Genomic DNA, 15,528 nt, shown 5'->3' on the forward strand with positions numbered 1-15,528 from the left:
TCAAAATACACACTTATTTTCTCTAAATCAGCAAGTACCCATTTGGGATGGCACACAGATGTTTCCTACACCCTGAGGTGACTTAAATAACTTAGATACTGTGGACATTAATATATCACTGGTACATTTAGAGCAATACTGAGTTGGTGTCAAAAGGGTTTGGGAATAAAACAATGGTTAAACAAATATTCTGAAGCAGGTAAGTACTTTTCAACACCCCAATGCAAAGTAAATTAACCCTTTCCTGGATGAAAGGTAAAGCACAAAGTCACAGGTAAGAAGAGTCTTTCAGAGAGCCAGGCCAGCCAATGTTAATTGAGCAAAAGTCTAGGTGAGCTTAAGCACTTCTTGCCGATAAGTAAAAGTCTTGCACAATGTTTTAGAGGTCTTTGTACAAAAATAGAATCAGTGTAGGGCCGCAAGCTGGGAGGCTTGTGAGGTGCAAAGCTGCAAGGAACTCTCCAAAAGCAACAAAGACCAGTCTCAACTGAGAACCAGCTGGGCTACACATCAGGAGGCAAGTCCCCTTAGTTTTACAGTACCTTTGGTTTAGAAGAAATAGTTCCAGCTGGCTTCTGTTCCTGTGTGGGTCTGCAGATCCTGCTTTGCTGGGCCTCAGTCGTGGGGACAAGAGGGAGGACGTCTGGGGACTCCTGCACCACAATGGGAAGGTCGGCGGCAGCAAAGGGCAAACTTCAATTCAGCTGCACTACGTGGTTTCAGCTCATCACGTCTTTAGCAAATAGCACCACTGCGGTCTCTCGGATACCACCCTGGACCTTTCTCACATATGGGTTCCAGCACTCTATTGGGGTGGCTCAGGCTTGGTCAATCCTCGCTTCCTGGAAGGGATCTGGTGTTCTTCTCCCTGGCACTTCAGTTCCTGCAGCAGCAATGGAAGTACAGCCAGCTTCGAGAGGATTTCCAGATGAGCTCGTCTTGGGGATGATTGGTCCCACCAACCCAAGGGGAGAAGTCGTCCTTTGCAGGTCTTCTCTAGTCAAGGTGAATTTGGAGCTTCAGCACAGCAGCAGGGCTTCACCAGGAAAACCAATGGTCCAGGAATTGCAGCAGGTGTCTCTTCCAAGTTCTTCTTCGGATTTCTTTGTCCAGTGGTCCACTCTGCCTTCCAAGCCAAAAATCTTGCCTTTTATGCAGGTTTCTCCCATTCATTTGCAGCCTAGCTGTCAAATCACACAAGTGGCTATCCTCCGAGGACAGCCCTCCAGCCAATTGCCCATTCCTGTAACCAAGGAGACTAAGCACAGGGAGTTTCGGGCACCTCCCTCACTTCCTGCCCCTGCCCGACACGCCGGAGCCAGAGGCAGGCTTCACTCGAATCCCGCCAAAGACACAAAAAAAAGGGACCAAATCTGGTTTGGCGCACAGAGTACATCTCAAGAAGGACCTTTCCAACAAGAAATTGTAAAAAAGCAAGACCGGGGCCACTTTGACAAAATGGGCACCAATGGGTGCCTTACTGCAGCTGGGATTGCAGCCTGTGCTAAAAACACACCATGGTAGTAAAAAGTAAACCACTGCCACCAGCCATTTATTGTAGAAAGGGTAACACAAAAATGCTACATGAGAACCTAGACAAAAGGGGATACTAAGTAACCCCTCCAGCACACTATGGTAAAACGGTGTGTGCTAGGTGTAGTAAGTTACACCAAGAGAAGGTATGTAAACCTTTGGGAAATCTAAGAGACTACCCTGTGTCACTGCACTGAAAGTGCTTTGTGTCACAATGTAAAGATGATGCCTATGGAGTTTGTCAGACTCCAGAGTCGAAAGAGACAAAGTACCAATCACAGAAAAATACATGAGTGGAAAAAAGGTCTCACTCCCTCCAGTTGAGAAATTAAAATTTCTGAAGTCCAGCATAAAGAGCTGGGGGTCTCTAAGGTAGAAAGAAATAAGCACATTTCTGAGAATTCTCCCTAACACTTACCTTTTCGGTGGCGCGCACAGAAGTGTGCCGCCGGCGCTCTATCTGCGGCATTCAGTTCCCTCCACTAACTTGGGTCGCAGCTGGTGCCGCAGGGTCCCTTTTTCTGTTTTTTCTTTTTTTTTCTCCCCCGCTTCCAATGTCATGGAAGCGGGGGACACCCCTGCAACCCCTTGTTTGGGAGAACTTTCATTTCTGTGCCAATTTTTTCTCACTTGTGTTTTTTCGGACTAGGATTGTTGTGTTTCTTACTGTTTAACAGAGTCTGGTAAACACCATAAGCATCTGTTTTTTGCATTGTGACACACACCACCTTTTGTGCAGTGCTTAATGTTTAACTACATTTTCTTGGGTGAACTACTGTTCCCAAGAATAGTAAGAGGACTCCTGTGTTACTTAGCTTTTCTTTTGTGGGTCCAGCCCACACCGCCCTATGTGGAGTTTCTAGGAGTTACATAGTAACTCCTTTATCACACTTCTCATGTTACATTATGTTACACTAACTAACTTGAATGACTGGTGGCAGTTGTTTCTTTTTTACTACTTTGTGCAATGTATTTGCAGGCTGATTCCTCAGCTGCACTACAGCACCCAAGGGTGACCATTTTCCCAAAATGACCCGGTCTTCTTTTTTCGCTATTTCCTGTCAGTTCCTTCTGGGCTTTTTCTCTGTTTGAATCAGGTTTAAGTCCTTTGTGCATTTTGCCTATGGCGGGCTTCAGTTATGAAGCCCGCCCCAGCTCCAGTGTGTCTGGAAAGGCAGGAAGTGAGTGAGGGTCCCAAAACATCCATGTCCTTTGTCTCTAGGTGTGCCCGAGTCAAACCAGTTCTGATTGGCCTGCTGGATGATTGACAGCTTTGGGCTGTGAATGAATGGGAACTTGCTTAAAAGACAGGGTTTTTGCGACTAGAGGCAGAGTCGACCACTGGAGGACAACATCCGGTGAAGCCCTGCAGCTATGCTGCCCCTGTTTTTGTTTTGACTGGGAAGAGCCATACGGGACGACTTCCTCCCTTGGTCTGGTGGGACCATCTAGTCTTGAGACGAGCTTCATTTTTGCGCAGCCCCTGACTTGCTGTGACTTTCCAAGGCTGCAGAATCACAATGCCCGGGGACCCCTGACCATCATAGAATGCTTTGTCTTTGGAAGTACGAATCTGGCCAAAACTTCGTGGGCATCCAGAGGACGCTACAGAAGCAGGAAATCCTCATCCAGAGTCCCCTCCCAGAGTCCAGGACCAAGGAACCAAGTAACTTCGAACCAGAGCTGTTTGTTCTTCTTTGGCACTGAGAAGAATGTGCCAAATCCACTAAATGTTGCTGAATCAAGTAGAATCCATTGCAGCATAGCCTGTCTCTTGAGTGCTGCTGCAGAAGCCTGTCAGACGTCCTCCCTTTCGTCACCACGGCCAGGAACAAGGGTCTGCTGCACTGCAACTGGAAGGCATCTAGCTGGAACACATTCTTAAATTCACAGGTACTGTGGGGCTCGGGGTACATCTCCCTCTTTCCTATTGTGGTGCTTCCTAAAATGTGGAGTACTATTTGAACCCTTTTTGAGTTGACCTCAACTCACTTGCACTGGCCTCCCAGATTGTGCTTCTTCAAGGTGGCTCCTCTTTTCTATTTGAACTACTGACTTTTTAAAACAAATTATAAGAAGAGTGCATCAGAACCTTGAGCTAGCCCATTGACTTCGGCTGTCCTGGCTTGCTAAATGCCCCCTTCTGAACCTATTGGCTTTGGCAGTGTGTGTTCCATCACAGGTTTTAATTGGTGAACACTATTATTGCTGGGATAAAGCTACCTACATCCCTCTGGGACAATCTGTTTTTCTAAGTATGTTCTGCTCCGACTACAACTCTTCTCTCCTTAAGACTCAATATTACAATGGTGATCATTGCTGACCTCAAATGATGACACTCAATGTACTGGAATATGTATAACATATGAAAAGTTACATGCCTGCTTTATTGCTCTTGTTGAAATTGAATCCTAACTTTGGGATTAATGTTACTATTATTTGCTGCTTTTTAAAGATTGTTAAATTATACTTGTATATATAAATACTTCTCCAGCATGGGGTCTGGCATGGATTCACATGCTCATGAATATTCTCCGTCGTCCGGCTGGGAATCCTCGGTAAAGAAAAAACCAGTATCAGTTTCGTTTCTGATCTGTCTTTCGTAGTAGTAACCAATCCCTGGTCTCTGCGTCATACTGACCACAGCCAATGACTGCCCTCTACCTAAGCCCCGCCTCTGGCAGCCATCTTCAGATTTTTACCGCATGTTCATGTGTTGGGATCCTCGTGCTATTGCTCTCGAGCGTTAGTGCTATTTTTTCACGTTTTTTCTCAAGAACTTTGTTTTTTTTCGGTCAAAAGAGCCTCAGGCTCCACCGACTCTCCATCCGATCAACGGGGACCCGTGTCGGATTAGTCTACGCCCCTCAAGGGTGAAGATTTGTCGAGCTACGCTTTTGGAGGACTCTAGAAGTTTCTCAGGCCCATCTCGGTCATGGCCCAGGAGAAGGCAAGCTCGACGCCCGGAAAGCTATTCAGGGTCTGCCCTGGATGGCAGCTGCAGAATGTCTTTAAGGAAGACGAACACTCCTTTTGTCTTTACTGCCTACATGAGGACAAGACGCACGTGGAGAAGGACTGTGCGTTTTGCGGCAACATGTCGGAGCGGACCATGAAGGACCACCATCAACGTCTCGCCAACTGGCTGGAAGGGAAGAGCCCGTCCGGCAAGAAGAAGAGGAAGAAATCCGAGCGGTCTTCTAAGACCTTTGAGGACGCCCCGGTGACGGGGGTCCAACATAAGACCAAGCACCGCGAGTCCGCTGGCACCGGGAGCGCCGAATGGTCGGGCTCTACGGGCGCCAGGCAGGGCGCACCCTCCCCGGCACCATCAACCACGAGCCAACGCTCTGGGTCGGGTAAGAGGAAGGCCGAGCACCCGGCGAAGCTCCTGGAGAGGCCCCGGTCGAGCTCGAAGGCGGAGGGGGAGCGAGGCAGTGTCCCCCCCCTCAAGGAGAAGGCGGTGAGCGCACCTAAGGTGGTGAAAGCCATAATCCATCAGGCCAAGGCCTCTATCGAGACAGTCGCGGCGGCCCTGGCTCAGCCTGTGGAGGCTACACCAGTGGTGGCGACCTTGGGGCTCAGAGTCTCCCTGCCACCGCGGAGGGAGTCCTCTTTTATGCCCATCGACAGGACCCCTGTTAAACCTCCGACGGAGAAGAAAAAGGGGGGGCAGGAGGTCGTCGTGGATTCGGCCTCAACCTCTGAGGAAGAACTGATCGAGGTCTTAAGCCACGGCGTTGGCGTGGAAGAAGACCAGCCCGTCGGGAGGGATCCCGACGCAGGAGACGACGATATCGTCGAGGGTACCGCCCGTCGGATTCCCCTCTGCCAGTGCCGCAAGACAACTCGGCGGCCATTTTGTTGGCTATACAGTCCTTATGCTCAGAGATAAGGACGAGACTGCCGTTACCAGTGGAGGAACCACTCCCGTCGGGGGACCCGGAACCAGGCCCTTCGGGCAGCCCCCCTCCTAAGAAAAGAAGGATTCACCCTCCACCTCCTTTTCAGCCGTCGCGCCCCGTTCAGCCCTCCTCCCCGTCCACGACTCGAGGGGATGATACGGGGACTGACACGGCCGCGACGGGTACAGACGACGAGGTGTACGACGAGGATCTGCCGTCGTCTCCTCCCACCCGGGCATCCCCGCCCGACGAGATTGGATCTTTTCACTCCATGATCGCCAGGGCATCCGAGCTCTTCCAGCTCTGGCCAGAGGAGAAGAAGAAGGAAGGTTTCCTTTATCAGCGGCGCAAGGCCAAGAGGAAGACGGTCCTCGTGGTACCTCTACTGGACGATATTTGGGATGAGGGCCTCGCCGCCCTCAAGAACCCATCCACGACGCCGGCTAGAAGAGACCGGTACGAGAAGAAGTACCGGGTCTCGGACGCGGCCCCCTTGTGCCTCCGGGCACAGCCTACCCCGGACTCCGTCGTCTCCGCGGCGGCCAGGAAGAAAGCGGGGGGGGGGTGCGGCCTCCACATCGACTTCCCTGCCGGACGGCGAGGGAAAGAAATTGGACACGATGGGGCGCAGGGTCATCTCGTCTGCAGCGACGAGGATTAAGGCGGCCAACGCCTTGGCTATCGTAGCCCGCTACGACAGGGAGCTGTGGTACAAACTGGCTCCCCTGCTGGACTTCCTACCGGACGACAAGAGGGCGGATGCCCTGGAGATCTTGCAGGAAGGTGAGGTGGCGTCGGACCACGCCATCACGATTGCGACGGACATCGCCGACACTGGATTTTGCCAGTTGGGCAACGGCATGTGCCTTAGGCGGCGTGGATGGCTCAAGGCTACTGACTTCCGTCAAGACGTACAGACCAGAGTCCTGGACATGCCGTTCGATGGGAACAACCTGTTTGGGAAAACAGTGGACGATTCCCTTCAAGCCATTAAAGCGGACACGGAGACGGCCCGGGCTCTCGGGGTTCTCCAGCAACGGCGGCCGCCCTTTCGGAGCGGCGGAGGCAAGGGCGCCTCCAAAGGTTCCGGCGGCGGATTTTCCACCTACCGTCAAGCGGCCCGTTCGTCGTCTCAGGAAGCTTACAGGGGACGAGGCAAGTCAGGCGGACCCCGCCGTCGTCGCCAAGGAGGTCAAAGCGGCAAAGCCTCGTCTAAGCAGGATTGAACCGGCCGTGGGGTCGGGCCCCCACCGAAGCACCCCGGTGGGAGGCCGGCTGGCGAGCTTCGGCAGCGTGTGGGAGTCCATCTCCACCGACCGTTGGGTGCTGGACGCCCTAGCCCAGGGCCACGCGCTCGAGTTTCAAAGAAGGTGCCCGCGCATCCCCCCTGTGGCCAGGAAAGATCTTCACGTCCCTCAGCTTCTCCGGGAGGTAAAGGCGATGCTCAGGAAGTGCGCCATCGAACTCGTCCCAAAGAGGCTTCGGGGCTCCGGAGTTTACGCAAGATACTTCCTCGTGAAGAAGACGGGAGGATGGCGCCCCATCCTAGACCTACGACGGCTGAACAAGTTCATCAAGGCACAGAAGTTCCGGATGGTCACCCTCCAGCACGTCCTGAGTCAGCTGGAGGAGGGCGACTTCCTGTCGTCGTTGGATTTGGAGGATGCCTACTTCCATATTCCCATCCTAAAGGGGCACCGAAAATTTCTCAGGTTCGTGGTCCAAGGGCGCCACTAATAGTTCAGAGCCCTTCCCTTCGGTCTACGGTCGGCACCCAGGGTATTCACCAAGTGCCTTGCACCAGTGGCGGCGCAGCTGCGCCGAGAGGGGATCCACGTCTACCCCTACCTGGACGACTGGCTCATCCGAGCCAAGACGAGGGAGCTCGCCGTGGAGCACACGGCAAGGACCGTCCAACTTCTCACGGACCTGGGATTCTCCGTGAACTACGCCAAGTCCCACCTGGTACCCGCGCAAGACGCACTGTTTCTGGGAGCGAGGCTCGACACAGTGTCCCTTCTGGCCTCCCCGTCGGAGGAAAGGACCAGGGCCATCCTGGGCAAGGTACAGCGGATGTTGGTTGCCGACGCGGCCAAGGTGAGGTCCATCAAGTCCCTCCTCGGAATGATGTCTTCTTGCATCTACCTCATTCCCATGTGCAGGCTCCGGATGCGCCCGTTGCAGGAGTTCCTGGACGCGCGCTGGATCCAAACGACGGGCAGCTTCGAGGAGAGGATCACACTCGACGAGAGTTTCCGACGAGCGATCCGGTGGTGGGGCACCCGCGCGCATCTGACGGCGGGCATGGACTTCCAGACCCCAGGCCACCAGGAGACAGTGACCACGGATGCCTCCCTGGAAGGGTGGGGAGCGCACACCGAAAATCTGCACGCGAGAGGCCTTTGGCTCCCGACGGAGAAGTCCCTCCATATCAACGTCCTGGAGCTCCGTGCAGTGTTTTGGGCCCTCAGGTCCTTCCTTCCGTCCCTCAAGGGCAAGGTGGTGAGGATCTTCACTGACAACACCACCACCATGTTTTACATCAGGAAACAGGGCGGAACCAGGTCCCCAGCACTGTCCAAGCAGGCGCAGGACCTGTGGCATTGGGCCGTCGCCCAAAGGATGTTTCTGGTGCCGTTTCATCTGGCAGGGATAAAAAACACCATCGCCGACTCACTCAGCAGGGAGCTGCGCTCGTGCCACGAGTGGGAACTACGGCAGGATCTAGTGGATCGCCTCTTCCGACGGTGGGGCACACCCCAGATCGACCTGTTCGCGACGGCGACGAACTCCAAGTGCCGGAGGTTCGCCTGCAGGTTTCCCCAGCCGAGGAGCATGGGCGATGCTTTCTCGTTCCCCTGGGAAGGCCTGTTCCTATACGCGTTCCCTCCACTGTCACTGCTGATCCCACTCATCAACCAGCTCAAGAGGTCACGGTGCAGGATGATCCTCGTCGCACCTGCGTGGCTGAGGCAGATATGGTTCCTGGATCTTCTGGACCAATCAGCGTCCCCGTCAATCAAGCTGCCAGTGGACGCGGATCTGCTCTCCAGGGAAGGAGGCGCCATCCTCCACCACGACCCGAAGTCGCTGAACTTGCAGGCCTGGCTCCTGCAGCGCTAGAATTTGGAGGATACGACATACCGGCCGACTGCAGAGAGGTTCTTGCAAAGGCCAGGGCGTCCTCGACTCTTAAATGCTACGGACACAAATGGAAGAGGTTCTCTGTCTGGTGCCACGCACAGAAGATTAACCCTCTAAGGATTACGGCTCCCCAAGTACTGGCGTACCTGTTGACGCTGGCCAAGGCTGGACTGGCACACGCGTCCATCAAGATTCATCTTGCTGCGATCTCCCGATACACCAGAACCACGGGGCGGACGTCCTTGTGGTCTCATCGTCTAGTGAAAGAGTTCATGAAGGGACTGTTCAGATTGTTCCCGCCGGTGAAGGCTCCGGCCCCGGCGTGGGAGCTCAACGTGGTGCTGACCAAGCTCATGGGACCTCCGTTCAAGCCTCTGCACTCGGCCCCGTTGAAGTTCCTGTCGTGGAAAACAGCGTTTCTTGTGGCCATCACCTCCGCACGACGAGTGGGAGGGATCCAGGCCCTATCTTGCAAGCCACCATACTTGACTTTTCACGACACGAGGGTGGTGCTCAGGACGCACCCCTCCTTCATGCCCAAGGTGCCGTCGGACTTCCACCTCAACGAACCCTTGGTGTTGCCTGTGTTTTTCCCGTCGCCTTCGTCGCCGGCTGAGAGGACTTTGCACTCGCTTGATGTGGCTAGAGCGCTGAAGTTCTACGTGGACCGCACAAAGTGTTTTCGGAAGACGTCACGACTCTTTGTGAACTTTGGACCTGTCAATCAGGGGAAGGCTCTCTCGAAGGCTTCCAATTGCAGATGGCTCTCCGGCTGTATCATGTACTGTAATCGGTTGGCAAACCGACCGCTGCCTGGCCGTCCGAGAGCCCATTCCACCAGAGTGATCGCAGCTACCACGGCGTTCCTATCTGGTGTGCCCCTGCTGGACATATGCAGGGCTGCTACGTGGAGGTCGATGCACACCTTCACGAAATTCTACTGCGTCGATCGGGATTCCAGGGAGGAGTCCAGGGTCGGCCAAGCAGTGCTGCGCAACCTGTTCGCCTGAGGTGAGCCTGGTGAGGAGGTAAGATTGCTTAATGTTGAGTTTGATGTAATGCTTAATGTTGAGCCTTTGCCACCTCCCGTGGTTGTGCATGTGTGTACTGCTATGTATTCTTTATTCATGAGCATGTGAATCCATGCCAGACCCCATGCTGGAGAAGGAACAAGTTACTTACCTTAACTGTTGTTCTCCAGCATGGGTCTGGCATGGATTCACATGCGAACCCTCCCGCCTACCCCTCTGCGGCTCTTCACTTGGTCATACTGCCACTTCACGTGCTTCCAAATCTGAAGATGGCTGCCAGGGGCGGGGCTTAGGTAGAGGGCAGTCATTGGCTGTGGTCAGTATGACGCAGAGACCAGTGATTGGTTACTACTACGAAAGACAGATCAGAAACGAAACTGATACTGGTTTTTTCTTTACCGAGGATTCCCAGCCTGACGACGGGGAATAGTCATGAGCATGTGAATCCATGCCAGACCCATGCTGGAGAACAACAGTTACAGGTAAGTAACTTGTTCCATATGTATACTACAACTTTGTGTGGAAGTGTTTACTTGGAGACATATATTTACTGATTTCATTGTACAGCTCTACAGCTCACATTACTCCTCTAAAGATAAGCCTGGCTGCTCAGTCACACTACCTACTTGTGTAGTATAGGCCTATGTTAAAAGGTGGGTTACCTAATACCAAGAGATAAATCTCACCAGTTGGACTATACAAATTCATACCTAACACCCCTGAAGCCCATAATGGCGAACAAGGAGAGAAGGGGACACCCCCACAACCCCAACTCCCCATGTTTGGCATTAAGGGCCTAGATTTTGTTTTTTACCCCAGCCGAATGCGCAGTGAAAGTGCTTTCGGCATTTTTTTCTCGTTTATTCTGACTAATACCATTGAGTGCAGCATGTTCAACAATTTAGATGTACGAATGTCTGGCAGTGAGCCAGATGTTTTGCAATGTTCAATAAGAGTATGGACTTCATTCATGGTTGCTAGTGTGAGGGAGATAGATCAGGAGAAGATGAGGTTATGTCCTTGCCCAAAGCATAGATTTCATCTCGAAAGAGCAGTGCTGAAGAATCACTCACACTGTCAATGGATAACTGAATTAAGTGCTCAGTCTGGCAAGGGAGACATCTTGTACGATACATAAAATGTGCTTATTGGGATTAGATGTATTATCCATTTTTTTTTTAAGCAAGTAGGCCTTTTTGGCATTACAAATAGCGAGTTTGTAGCCAGGTAATGCTGACAGGTAGGCAATTCTAGATTAGGTATCTGTCACAGATTACTTTCCAGAAGATATTTCAAGGATTTTTATTGTCCAATCTTAAATTGCGTGAACAGGTTTGGAAGATTATAGGCAGGTCCAACTAAGTGGATTCCCTATCATAGGTGCTTTCCTCCTGTGGGCTCCCTCCTCCCTAGCCCAGGCTTCCCTGGCCCTCCAGCGGGGTGTGATTAAAAACAAGTGAAGATTGACCGCTACTGTTGCAACTATCCTATTCTGGTGGTGAGGGCTTAAATGCCTGGGCCTCATCATTTGTACTCTTTTTGGGAACTGGCAAGGACTTTCTGCATTATGGTTTCGACCACACAAGTATCAATGATGGCCAAGATGCTGGCTGTTCTCACACACTTTTCCTTTCCTTGCCCCAATCTATTCCCCTCCTTACCCCTCTACCTTGTTCGCCTCTACCTCTTTCTCCATATCACTCTCCCCTTGCACCTCTGGTCTTTCAGGTCTCTCTCACTCTACCTCTCTCACTACCTCTCTATCCCTCTCTACATCTCTCCCCATCTCTCTGCACCTCTCTCCCGACATCTTTCTCTCAACCTCTCTTGCCCTCCACCTTTCTCTCACCTTCCACCTCTCTCTACCACCTACTCATCTCCAACTTCCTCTTACTTCTCCTATGTCTCTTCGGTCTTCTCACACTCCTACTCTTTCCTATCGCAATATTATGTCTTTCCCTAGCTCTACCCTCTTTTGTTCACTCTTTGGCTCTTTTCTCTCCTTTCACAAACTCCCTTCACCGCCGTCTCTCATTCTCTCTCTTATGTCATATAATCCCCTCCTATCATTCACCCTACCATGCACTGAAAACAACCCCTTCAGTCTCTTACATTTGGTGCATGCAATGCCTTACCTGCACTCCTATACAACATCTCCAAAGAAGCTGTTCAGGAAACAGCTTAAGACTTGGTTCTTCGACCAACCACTCTGAAAGAAAGGAAAGATAATGGCAACAGACTAAAGACTGTAGACCAGAAACTTGAACTGTTTTCAGAAAAGAAATTGCAAAACTCCTCCCACTACCATCTGTGGGAATCCAATTTGATGGATAATTAAATCAAGCCTTTCCCCAGGAGCCGGATTACAATGACCCGCACTTTTAAAGGTCCTTGGCCCTGAAACTTTTTCACTTGCAGGTGCTTATGCTCTTATGGTAGCCGGTTTTGTCAACATTCACTGGGCAGGTTGCTTTTGCATCTTCAGCCATCACCTTCAGGCATCTGCCCAGTGATGCTGGTGTTTGTGCCGGTGATCTGGATGTCTTCGCCAGCAGAAGACTCTTGGTCAGCTTCTTACTCTCTCTGCTTCTTGTGCGAACATGTCAGCTTCTTGGTCTTGTGGTTCTGCAAGAAACAAAAGGGAACTCTGTCCATAAAAGCATCTAGAAGGCTTTGCGTGAATGAGATTGGTACCAACAGTTGAAGCAAGGCAAACTCCAGAGGTTTTGAGATTAGGAACCCCCAATTCCCTCATCTCTTGGGTAGGAATGGCTCTGGCATACAGACTGGTAGGCCACATACCCCAGATTGGGAAGGGTACCAGTCTCCCTGCCCCCCTGACATGTTCAAGCCCACGGACCCTGTCAAAGACTGTATTTATTCCCACATTTATGCTCTAAGCTAACCATAGTAGTCCACAGTACTTGTACATTCTTAGTGACCGTTTGCTGTTTTCCATTGGTTTTGAAGTAAAGGAAAACACAATTTTAGGTGTTTTATTTATCTATTGCCAGCATTAGCTTAATATTCAGTCTAGTAAGAATCCAATCATGATCTGTGGATGTGGGATGAATAGTCTCCTCCAAGGCATCGGAGAGGGAGTGAAGGGGAATCTGCTTCCATGAGTCCTCTGGAATTGTGCCCTGAGAAGTACAAGGCATGGGTACATACGCTTTTAAAGGTAACTCTGAACTCAACTAGGTAACTAGAACTGTGTATTATTCGTATGTGTATATATGTGTGTTGATTTACATGCCTTTTAGTATTCTGACTTAATGCACTTGTGTTGATAAATGTGTGCACCTGTATGGAAATCTATTCCTTGACCATCTCTTTTGTCTGTTAACTGTACTTTACTCGAAGTCCCTAATATCCTGAGTCTTATCCTCACTCCTGAGCCTCATTACCAACTGAGTTTGGTTAGACATTTGTGGTTATCCCATTCAAGTCCATTAGGGTTGGCTTCTCAGGACCGTACACCAGTGTAAGTTCTGAAAAACCTCCTAACAGCTACAAATGCAGTAAAAATGCCACACGCACGTGCAGTCAAAATAGAAGCACAACTGATTGCAGACAAGTTTATTTTATTTGGGGTGGGAGAGGAGGCAGGGAAACTAAACCAAAGCCAAAAATGGCACACTTTACATTATTACCCTTGCCCTGCTAGCTACATGGACGTCTTGATAAAATACATTTAAAATACAGGTGTAGTCTTCAGTGAGACCTTGGAAGGAGTGTCATTGTTGACAAGAACCGGTTGAGACGCTTAAAAGCCAGTCAGAAGTATAGGAGGCCACTAGAGTTAGAAGAAGGAAAAGCAAAAATATGTTGTGACTTAGCCACTGGAAAATGAGCAGACTGCATTGGTCATTTGATCCTAGTTTTACAAACAAATCTTGCTGGTGGTTTTCTGGAACCGCAATTTGAGTTTACCCCTCTTTCTATCCCGGGCATGATCAACTCCTCAAAGTCGACCATTGCATGTTTCTTTGTAAAGGAGAGTTTAAATGCAATATGAAATGATCTACATCGGATGGTTCTCATGAGCTGTCATGGAGTAATAAAAAAAAGAGCAATATTGAAAGATATATTGCAAAGGAACCCAGTGCTCCTTGTAGGATTGTATCCTGTGACGTATTCAACTAGAGAGGTGGCGCTGCTGTTGTCAAAATGGGACATTCATATTTACAAAAATTGGGGTATAGTGTCATAAAAGTGGTAATTCTGTTAAAAATGACTTCTAAAGGTCATGACATCTTCTAGAATGCTTATTCAGGCAGAGTTGTTCACTTTGTGCACTCCTTCCTCTAGGTGATCTCTCTACAGCATGGGATGAAGAGGAGAGAGTCATAAGGTTGCATTCAATGAGTTGCATGTGGAGTGTAGCCTAACCTGTTGGAGGAATGGCCATAATCTGCAACTATTACATTAAACAATTTCTGTACTGGCACTTTACACATCTAGGCAGTTTTATATCCACCTTCAGATTAGGTTCAAGTGTGGTTGAATGCAATTAGATAAGTAACAAGATGTGTAGTGGCTAATTTGTTTCAAGATTTGAGCATAATTAGGGAGACCTATCCTAATTGACAGATCTCAGAGCATAGCATACGGTTTCATTTCATAGATAACCCTTCTTGTTTTATTGCAGATCTGGATCTCCTAGTATCCTGCTTGCCACGGTTGGAAGGGCCTGTGCTAGAGCTTTCTGAATCCACTAAGCTGCATTTGGAGGACCTAATGATGGAGGGTGATCTTCTGGAAGTGACGTTGGATGAGGATCACAATATCTGGAAGGTCTTGCAGGGTTCGAAGCCACCCAACCTAGACAAGTTGCGAAAGTTAGTGGAGGTAGGAAACCTAGTCTTTGGATCTTTGTTCACACTGCCTCTTCCTCTGTCCTCATTGACACATATTCCTGAGACTCTTCCGTTCTGTCCTCTTCAGTACCTTCTGCCTTTGTATGCCTCTGTCCATCGTTCTCTTCCATGCCTCACTTACTCGATCCACCATTCTCTTTACACCAACATTGCCTTTTTTCATACATGCATACCCTGTAAACTGTCCTAAGTAAACCTTTAAAGAGTGAAGGTTTTCTGTTGCCACTCTGTCGAGAGGAGCCATTTTCCTTCTGTAGTTGCAATACTGCGTTCTATAATAGAGTATCATGCCTTTAGCCCAGTTTCTGATTGTTGTAGACTGCAGCTTGCATTACCAATTTGCGGTCAATATTGTCTTTATCAAAATTTTAAATGTTTCTTTTCAATAACATCCCTGCTTATATCTTTGTGATGTGTTTCATGCTCTGTTCCTAGTCTACTTTATTTCCTGTGTATGGGGTCGTGTTTTGTGCAGATCTGTCTGCTGACTAAACAGTTTTCAATCTGCTGTTTTCGTCACACTTGTATGGAGCTCGTATGGATGTTTTGTAAATGTGGTATGACAGTGATGACAAATCATAACTATAGTATGTTTTGCTTAATGACTAACCTTGATTGATACATTTGAAACATGAAAAATCTTTTGGTAACTGCATTTGAAGTATTTGTATGACAAAGACGTGTTGGGAGTAGAGGTAGGCACTGAAGCCCCAGTGATCCTTGAGAGATCATTTAAATAAGGCATGCCCAGTTAATACAGGCGCTGGGGTCACTCTTGTGTTTTATGGCAACAATAGCAACATTACACCTTAGTTTATGTGCCCTATACTTAAGAGGAGAAAGGACTTGCCTATACAGCATCTATAAAGCAAAATGGTTTAGATGTTTTGTTTTCATTCCATATCCCAATGTGTGAAGCCTGTAGGGAAGCAGAGTTGTCATTTTCTAATCGCCTCATGTGCTCTTTTTTTAATAGCACTGTGGCCTAACCTACACAACTGACCCACACCCAATGTTTTGGAACACATACCGTGG

The 15,528-nt window shown here is 49.7% G+C and overlaps 1 protein-coding gene across 4 annotated transcripts in view; it reads left to right on the top strand.

Annotated features, from left to right (window-relative positions):
- Nucleotides 1-15,528, top strand: part of KDM5C (lysine demethylase 5C) — a 1,076,337-nt gene that overhangs the window by 981,331 nt on the left and 79,478 nt on the right. For all 4 annotated transcript variants that reach the window (XM_069645250.1, XM_069645251.1, XM_069645253.1 and 1 more), the window contains one exon: nt 14,265-14,464. In XM_069645250.1, the coding sequence (XP_069501351.1) occupies nt 14,265-14,464 (200 nt within the window). The remainder of the gene's footprint in view (nt 1-14,264; nt 14,465-15,528) is intronic.

Source organism: Ambystoma mexicanum, chromosome 2p (genome assembly GCF_040938575.1).
Source record: "Ambystoma mexicanum isolate Mex_15411 chromosome 2p, UKY_AmexF1_1, whole genome shotgun sequence".
NCBI lineage: Eukaryota > Metazoa > Chordata > Amphibia > Caudata > Ambystomatidae > Ambystoma > Ambystoma mexicanum.